The sequence below is a fragment of the Lynx canadensis genome, chromosome A1, assembly GCF_007474595.2.
Source record: "Lynx canadensis isolate LIC74 chromosome A1, mLynCan4.pri.v2, whole genome shotgun sequence".
NCBI classification, from domain to species: domain Eukaryota; kingdom Metazoa; phylum Chordata; class Mammalia; order Carnivora; family Felidae; genus Lynx; species Lynx canadensis.
The window spans coordinates 213,068,669-213,078,609 of NC_044303.2; the positions used below are offsets into that span (position 1 = coordinate 213,068,669).

At 41.1% G+C, this 9,941-nt stretch overlaps 1 protein-coding gene across 1 annotated transcript; it reads right to left on the reverse strand.

Moving 5' to 3' along the window:
- Positions 1-230: 230 nt before the first annotated feature.
- LOC115523412 (L-lactate dehydrogenase A chain-like) lies at positions 231-1,284 on the reverse strand. The gene is given in 4 exon segments (XM_030329474.1): positions 231-715; positions 718-863; positions 1,042-1,145; positions 1,147-1,284. Coding segments are annotated over 4 exon segments (873 nt in total).
- Between the last annotated feature and the right edge of the window lie 8,657 nt (positions 1,285-9,941).

The window sequence follows — 9,941 nt, forward strand, 5'->3', positions numbered from 1 at the left end:
AACAGCAGCATACACAGCGTTGGCAGTGGTGCCTCTGAGGTGGTAGAGCTAGTTTACATTAACCAACTTAGGACAAGAAGGGTCTGTCTCATCCAGCATCAGGATGTAGCTTCAGGGTTTTGTGAACCATGCTTATTTGTAACTTTAGGAAACAGGTTTTTCCTAGGCTATTTTAATATTACTACTTGAGTAACAGATCGGGTAAGAAGGGTAATATACACAACCTCCAACTAAAATCCGGTTGTAGTCTGGACAGTGAAGTAGTACCACATCAGAAAAGTTGAAAACTGCGGCTCTTTTTGGATCCCCCAAAATGTATCTGTACTCTTCCTCAAACCGGCCTCTTCCTCAGGAGTCAGAGTCGCCGTCACAACATGTGAGATTCCATTCTGTCCCAAGATGCAAGGAACACTAAGGAAGACATCATCTTTTATTCCATAGAGACCGTTAATCATGGTGGAAATTGGAGGCACCCACCTAAGATTCTTCATTATACTTTCTGCCAAATCTGCCACAGACAGTCCAATGGCCCAGGAAGTATAGGCTTTCAGTTTGATCACCTCATAGGCACTGTCAGCCACCTGTTTGTGAACCTCTTTCCACTGTTCCTTATCTGCATCTGTGTCTAAGTCAGGGTACAGATTCTTCAGGAAGGCACCAGCAACATTTATTCCACTCCATACAGGCACACTAGAGTCTCCATGCTCCCCAAGATGCACCCATGACAGCTTAATGGGTGAAGTCCCAGCCTTTCCCTCATTAGGTAATGGAACCAGACTGAATCCAGATTGCAACCACTTCTAATAACATGGTTTTTGGGAAAGCCACTTATCTTCCAAGCCTCATAGGTCAAGATATCCACTGGATTGGAAACAATAAGCAACTTGCAGTTTAGGTTCTATTTTACAACCCATATTAGAAATGATGAACTTAAAGATGTTCACATTATGCTGGACCAAATTAAAATGGCTTTCTCCCTCTTGCTGACATGCCCCAGCTGTGATAATAACCAGCTTGGAGTTTGCAGTCACATGATAGTCTTTGCCGGAGACAATTTTTGGTGTTCTAGGGAATAGGTTGCCATGCTGGAGATCCATCATCTCTCCCTTCAGTTTGTCTTCCATGACATCAACAAGAGCAAGTTCAACCTGCCAAGTCCTTCATTAAGATACTGATGGCACAAGCCGTGCCAACAGCATGAACCCCAACAACGGTAATCTTATTCTGGGGGTTATGATCTTCCTTAAGAAGTTTCTGAATCAGCTGATCCTTGAGAGTTGCCATATTGGATTTAGAGCCAAGAGGAATCAGGAATGCACATCGGCGGGTGGGTATCCAAGGCGTATGGTGTTGGGTCCGGACTTGGCAGCAGTGGCTCCCCTCCCCAGATGGAAATTTTAGAACAGAAGCGCTGTTTCTTCTGTTAAAGTATGAGCAGTTGCTGAAAATTGCTGGTGTATGGAAGCTATTCATTCCAGATCACATAAACAAAGCCCATGGGTCTATGCAGTCAGTTATGAGCAGGTGGGGTTCCAAACAAGAGGTACTTTCGAAAACAGTGGCTACAGAAAAAAAATTCAGAGTCCCATATACATTTCAGAGAAGAGATCCAGTCTGAAGCTTTGACTTTGGAGCCTAAACACCCACCCTGGGCATTCTATTACTTACCTGGGCATTCTGAGTGGCAGGAGCATTTCTGAATAAGAGAGTCTAAACAACAACTGTTGATAGAATGTTAATTCCCTCCTCCTATTTAGACTCAATCCCTTGCTTCCTCTCTTCACCTATCTTCATTTCCCTTCTCTAAGGGGGAGGCAGGGAGTAATCTGGTGGGTGGGTAGGAGGAAGAGCCACCTCCTGTTAACTAACTAGTTAACCAACTGTGAACCAACGCGTCCAGAAAATGCTCTGCCTCACATTTTATCAGGAGAGGGTTTTGCAGCTCTGCCTGGACTGGATGGAGGAATTTACTTCTACCTCTGTAGAGAAGGGACAGCCAGCCCACTGCCATGACAGATATGTGGCTGTGCTCTGAACAGTTTATCAGTGATAAAGGTAACAATGGACGCTCCAGCTGCTAGACTTTGTCTCTTTTTCTCTCTCTCTGTTTCTCTCAGTTGGTTCAACACCCAGGAGAGGTAGAAAGGGGTATTGTTTCCCAAACCCTAAAGCCCTTATATCCTCATATCTCCCCCTCTCTACTTCCATCCCTATGTAGCTAATCCCCAGTCACTGATGCCCTCATTTAACTAAAATGAGCACGTTAAAATGTCCCTGCAAGGTCTCTTAGCAACAGGGCTTCCTGATCCTCTTTAGGGAATAACGCCATAGAAAAAGAGTGTTCCCTTCCGGTTAGTTATTATAACAGGAACTCCATGTATCATAAACGTTTGTGTCATTTCATATTGTCTGGCCACAGTTGAGCATCAGCTGGGCCTCTTTGTCTGCGCTGCTCCTTTTCCAAGTTTGGACACGAGGAAGGAGCTCCCGTGAGGCGAAGCTGCCTGTGCAACCGTGCACACCAGTGCAGGGCAGCAGGATGGAAAGCATGACTCTGGAGTCACAGCCAGGTGGGGACAGACACGGTGCACAGCACAATCCACTGCTGCCCTGCCTGGCAGCAAATTCATTTGACACTTCATCAAACCCCAGGCACACCCATGGCTCTGCCATCTCTTGTCTTCAGATTGGAGGTAATGCACGCATCTCTGTCATTCAATGGGTTAATTTTATATTCTAGTTCTAGGAGAAACAAAATCATTGAATAATGAGTTAGCACTTTTTGCCCTTCACATTGGCAAAGTTGTCTTTCTTTGTTAGGTAAGTGATTATGTGGAACAAGGATCTCTTAGATTTTAGGCGATCTAAACAGAGCTTACAACACAAAAACACACAGATCCTCTGACCTTGCAACCCCACTTCTGAGAAACTACTCTACAGAAATAAGAGGGCCTTTATATAGGAGTGTATGTAAAAGACATTTGCAGCATAGTTTGTGTGGCAAAAAACCAAAAACAGACAAATAAAAAACAACAACTTGAAGTTTCCATCAGTAAGAGAATCTCTGATAAAGCTGTAGGAAAGACATATAATGGAATTGTGTATAGTTTTTTTAAAGGATAAAATGGATCTATACCCGTCAAACTGGAGGTGTAGCCACTGTATACTGTTAGTCAAGAAAAGCAGGATGGCAGGATGTGTATCCTATAATGCTATTTTTTGTTTATCTAAAAAAATGTATGTAAGTGCATAGATGGTTGTACATTACTGTATGAATTTGGAGAAAGGTATGGAGAGAAACATAACCATCACAAAAGTAGAATATCTATGAATAGGGAAGTAATGAAAAAAAAATCTTTTAAAAAATAGATTAGAAGACTGCATTACAAGTTGGTTCAAAATCCCTGTACATAATTTTAGAGATCTAGAAAGCTAAATGATAAAGTATAGGAATTTGATCAAATTAACATGTTACAGTTATTTATCGGTCCATTCTGTAGACATCAAAATGATGTTTGGGATATAAATCGAAAGTGAAAATCAGGTAATTAAACTGGTAACATATAATCCCTATCTATAAGTCTAATCGTGTGGATGGATATACAAGAAAGTATAACAGTAATCATCCACGCTATGAAATTATGAGTCTTTTATTCCTTATTTGTATTTTGCAGTTTTTCTTTTTTTCTTTTTTTTAAGTTTATTTAATTTTGAGAGAGAGAGAGTGAGGGTGCAAAAGAGAGAGAGCGCACAAGTAGGGGAGGGGCAGAGAAAGAGGGAGACAGAATCTGAAGCAGGCTCCAGGCTTTGAGCTGTGAGCACAGAGTCGGATGTGGGGCTGGAACCCACTAACTGTGAGATCATGAGTTGAGCTGAAGTGAAGTGGACACTTAACGGACTGAGCTGCCCAGGCACCCCATGTGTTTTCTAGTTTTTCTAAATGAGCTTGCATTTAACTTATAATAATAAATATTTACAAATATGAAACATAAATCTTATATGGTTATAATAAGGAGCATCTGAGAATGACCAGTGCAAGGTCCCGTTTTAAGATGTAAACAATCAGAGAATGCTGTTTGATTCCATTACCCTTCCCCGGTAAGCAGGCAACTCAGAAAGGTATCTCCACCTGAGTTTGTTTTGGCACCTCAATGGACACCTCATTTCAACAATTCTCAAGGCTAATTCAGCAATAATGGAGATGAACTTGGGATGTAACCATGGAGGAAACAGAAGAATCTTCCTTTAAAGTTCAAACTGGCCCTAAGGTCATTTTAATGGGATTTTAACTTTAACCTTGTCTGAAGCACCTATCAATCTGGATAAGGAGGCCAACGTTGCCCTCTGCTGCCTGGAATTAAAATAGCCTTCATTTTTCATAACTACCCGGACTCCTAGATGGGGCTTTCCCAGAGGGAATCGAATTCCTTACTCTAGTAGCCAGAGGAGAGTCCCCTTTGATAAAAGGAGTTCTGGCATCACTGGAGATTTATAATGCACTCTGAGAAGTCATGCCATGAAGAAACTGCTTTACCTAAGTCTCTCCCAGATTGAATATTGTAAGAGCCTAGAGAAAGCACATGACTTTATAGTTTCAAAGTCAACAAATAAACATCACTTCAAGCAGGCCATTGTAAATCTATATATAATGATCTCTCCCTCCTGGGACAACACCACCTCTCACTCACTCAACGTCCATTCCATCCTTCAGTCATTCCGCCCTCAATTCTGCAGAACCCCTACCTCGTATTCCCCGCTACTTTTCTCCCCATCCTCCTCCCAAGCCCAGTCTCTTCATTCTTGATAACTCTTCTGTCATTTCCTTCCTCTTATTCTCCACAGCCCCTGATTTCATTCAGGCCTTCATTCTTGATCTGCCTTCCATGACTCTGCAGATTATTCCTGTTTCCCTCATCCCGATGCTTCCTCCGCCGCACTATACATCAGGACTGTAAGTACTTGATTTCTCCCTCTCCTGCTGGCCTGTAAACTCCATGAGGACAGGGAGCTTGTCCTCCTTGATCACTGCCTAATGAAGCCCCAGTTCCATAGTTGGGTCCCAATGGCTTTTCGCCTTGAACACATGAATTCCTCCAGGGAGAGTTGTTGCAGCAAAGTACTGGAGGAAATGAGAATAACATTACTTTTCTTATACTACATATAAAACTTACTGACTCCTTATAACAATTTCATGAAAGAGGCATCATCTACATTTTATAGATAAGAAAAGAAGCTCAGAGTAATTAAACAAATTTGCCTAACTGGTAAGTGACAGAATTAGGATATTAACCAACTGTCTGGCTCCAAAGCTCACACCTTTGCCTCTATACCATACTTTCTCCCACGGGATCAAGATCTCCAATAGAATGGTTGGCCTCAAAATAAGAGGAAGAAGACCTCATTCACTGGAGAGAAGGAGGGAAGCACTGATATAGGTTTCCAGATTTCATGAAGTAGGAAGAGAGCTAGTAGCCTCCTGAGAGTGAGGACAGTAGATGAAGTGTGAAGTGACATTTGAAAACATAAAGTCATATGATTTCCACAGTCTGTTAGATAGATTTAGTCTGATGTAGATGAGATGTAGATGATGTAGAGAGATGTAGCAGATTTGAAGAAAGTAGTGACAGTTATGGATGGCTTGAATAAAGAAACTACTCATGAGGATAAATGATTGTGCATCTGAGTTGGAGATCATGAACTGGAAGAAACACCAGTTCTTACACTTCTATAGTTTTTTCTAACAGTGCTCAGTCTTTTGGCTGTAGGAATGGAGAAACGTTAAGTATTTGTCCAACGGGCGAAGTGAATAAGGATGCTTGAGAGTTGAGAGTGTAGTGAAAAAGAAATTCGACTGATCAGCCATGGAAGTCAAGCCTTGGTGAGAAAAAAAGCAAAAGGCAGCCTGGGACAGAGGGTTAAAAAAGGAATTGGAAGACTAGACTCTTGTGAGATCCTAAAGCAGATAGAAATGACGGAGGATTCACGCCAGTCAGAGTGGCCGAAATGAACAAATCGGGAGACTATAGATGCTGGAGAGGATGTGGAGAAATGGGAAACCTCTTGCACTGTTGGTGGGAAGGCAAATTGGTGCAGCCACTCTGGAAAACAGTGTGGAGGTTCCTCAAAAAATTAAAAATAGACCTACCCTATGACCCAGCAATAGCACTGCTAGGAATTTACCCAAGGGATTCAGGAGTACTGATGCATAGGGGCACTTGTACCCCAATGTTTATAGCAGCACTCTCAACAATAGCCAAATTATGGAAAGAGCCTAAATGTCCATCAACTGATGAATGGATAAAGAAATTGTGGTTTATATACACAATGGAGTACCATGTGGCAATGAGAAAGAATGAAATATGGCCCTTTGTAGCAACATGGATGGAACTGGAGAGTGTGATGCTAAGTGAAATAAGCCATACAGAGAAAGACAGATACCATATGTTTTCACTCTTATGTGGATCCTGAGAAACTTAACACAAACCCATGGGGGAGGGGAAGGAAAAAAAAAAAGAGGTTAGAGTGGGAGTAAGCCAAAGCATAAGAGACTCTTAAAAACAGAGAACAAAGGGGTTGATGGGGGTGGGAGGGAGGGGAGGGTGGGTGATGGGTATTGAGGAGGGCACCTTTTGGGATGAGCACTGGGTGTTGTATAGAAACCAATTTGACAATAAACTTCATATATTGAAAAAAAAAAAAGAAATGACGGAGGATTTTCAATCCTGTTAACTCAAATAATGACCTTGAAACGAAGATTGAAACACATGTCCGTCTTTGACGAAAGGAAGTGTACGCGTTGGAGATTACTTTGGCTATAATGAACCAGAAATGTGACCACAGTAATTTAATGCAATGTCTATTTGATTAAACACACATATCACCAGATCCACCATGTCACCAATGAGCTGAGCTCCTTCTATCATTCTGTTCTTCACTATGAACATGTGGTTTTCATTCTCATAGTCACCTTGTCCGTGCAAGATAGCTGCCATTTTGCCTTTCAAGAAGAAAGAGGAAAGAAGGAACTTATGAGAAGGGCAGGAAAGGGCAAAATATTGTCCTCTTTAGTAAGCTCCCAAGAACACCCACCCAGGACTTCCATTCTTATCGCAGGGACCAGATCTATCTCATGAGTATTCCTAGTGAAAAACAAAACAAAACAAAACTCTGGAAAGCTGAGCATCTTAAGGAGGGCACACTGACTTCAACAAAATCTGAGTTCAGAAGTATGAAGTTGGACAGGAAATTAGCAGTCTGACCTAGGAGGAGACATCTGAAACCTAAGCCCAACATCTGAAGATGGAGGCTAAATGGGACATTGGAAAATGATGCAGCAGGGAAAAGGAAGGTCAAATTTAAGTACTTGAAAAGCGTAGGAGTAGCAAGGCTATTTGAACCGAGAAGTTTCAGGAATTAGAGGCATCAGGTACAAGGGAAGAAAGCAGACTAAATATAAAGGCATTGTTTGAAAGTGCATAGAGAGTGGTTGGACTGCTGTTTACATCTTCACTTATGCAGTCAGATGACTGTTCCATCCTGCCCAGAAGACTGTTGGGTTTATTCCTTAGAGAACCAGAGAAACTGCAGGGACAGCAGAGTCAGGGGAGGACTATGATGAAGTCTCAACCTCGATTCCTGATAACTCTGAACTGTTCTGAACACAAGGGAGTAAGTGAAAGTCTGCATACTGGCTGAGAAGACTATTTCTTCCCAGCCCCCTTCCCAAATGCAGCACCAAAAAGACAAGGCTTACCTTGCAGGAAGATTGGAAGAAAGTTCTCTGAAGAAACTTAATGCCCTCTACAGGATACTACAATATAAGGAAATAGGATAAGAAGAAGGTAGAACTTAACAACTTAAAAAGTGACATTTGAAATATTTTTTAAAAAATCAGTAGAATGAATAGGAAAATAAAGTTAAGAAGAAAGAACTCTTAGAAAGCCGATCATCTAAATAATAGAAGTTCCACTAAGAACAGAACAGAATGAGAAAATAATTTGTCCACCAAATTAATTCAGTAGAATCTTCCAGCCTATAACCACCTCCTGTACACACATACACACACACACACACACACACACACACACACGCATGCACACACACATGCACGTACTTCTGATATATTTAGTGCTTCACTCTTCAGTAGGATCTCTGGTAGTTAGGCATGATTCCAATATGACAGAGACCAAAATATAAACATATAAACTTAGAAGAAAGTAGAGATAATACAGTGTGCTAAACAAATACCCTATGATAAGAAACTGAATCCAAGGAACAAGAATAGGATGCCTTGATATAAGGAATAACATAAGAACAAGAAAGAACTCTTGGAAAAAAAAAACGCAACAACTAAATAATAAAATAATAGATGGTCCATTAAAAACAGAAAATAGGGGAGAAAACCATCAAAGAAAACACAAAAAAGCATTTCCCAGAACTGAAGGATACAAATCTCCAGAATGAAAAGGCCACTCACTACCATGAAATTTCAGAATAAGGCTAAAAATAAAGACTAAAACATTTCAGAGAAAATGACAGGTGACATACAAAGAAATGGGACTAGGAATGGATTCCTCATAGAAACACTAGAAGGCAGAAGAAAATGGGATCAAGGTCTTCCCAGTTCTGAGAGAAAAATAAGATTATTTTCAATCAAGAATCCTATGCATTCTTCTTTGAAAAGCAACTGGAAAATCCTGTTCACTAACAGGTTAACAGTTGTTAACCCAGATAAAAGAAGACATGGAATCCAGGAAAGAAGACCAAACATGGTGGACAGGTGGGAGCTGACACAGGAAGGGCTGCCATGAGCCCAGATTGGAGCAGGAGACAGGATTCTAGAAGGGATTTGTCTCAGAAGATAAATGGAACCTGTGAATTGTCTGTCACATTTGGCTTTTAGATGGTAATTACGTGAGGGGATGGATGAAGGTGTAAACTAACCTTACTGTGATAATCATTTTGCACTATATATGTGTATCAAATCACGACATTGTACTCCTCAAAGTTACATATATTAAAAGTCAATAATATCTCAATAAAGCTGAAAAAATTTTTGGCTTTTGGGAAAACAGTAGTGAAAGAACAAAACAGAGCTGGTTGGATACTCAAAGAAAATATTTTAAAAGAGATAAAACTCCAATAAAACAATCAAAATAATTGTACAAGAAGAAAAATGTAATCATAGAAGACTATTTGGTCTATTAGAGCAATAAATAGTATTTATGAACATAGTAACACCTACTAATGGATATCACAAAAAGTTGAGGTATGAGAAGGGTGGAGGGAGAAAATGAAGGAATATGAACTAAAATCCTCATCTTTTGAAATAGGAAATCAATAAAAGGGTTCTAAAAGTGATGAACAATGAGAGAGCAGCAGTCCTTACAGACAGGAACAGGGGCTAAGAGTGGCTACCTGGGGGCATGGCAACAGGCAAGGGTCAAAGGGAAAAGAGGCTGGTTTCCTTATAAGCCTTTTATTTGTTTGCCTTTTTTTTTTTTTTTTCTTTTTTAAGGTAGAATTGAGTAAGACTGTTCAGAATGGGAAGTGGGAGCTTTCTCCTCTAAGTGTACTTCCCAGCACCAGTGGGGGGCTTGTGAGGTGCAGTATCTCAGAACCCAGCACAGGGCTACAGAATGAGTCTTTATTTTATGCCACGTCCCGGAGACTTACAGGCCAGCAGTCTTGACAAGTGCTAGTCTATCTGTCATGGTGCAAGGCCTGAAGTGAGATGCGGGGGTCCCTTTCTGTAACAAGGGGAAGTGAGGCAAAGGGACTCATCGGGCACACGAGTCATCAGTGTATGTGAACTCAGTCGGCCACTCTAGTTCCTTGGCCCTTTCCACTTGCCTCTGCCTCCCTAACCTGCCTCCTCAGGACTCCTGACTTAAGGAGTATAGGTGCCCCAATTTTAACACATTTTGGTACCTATTTTGTTT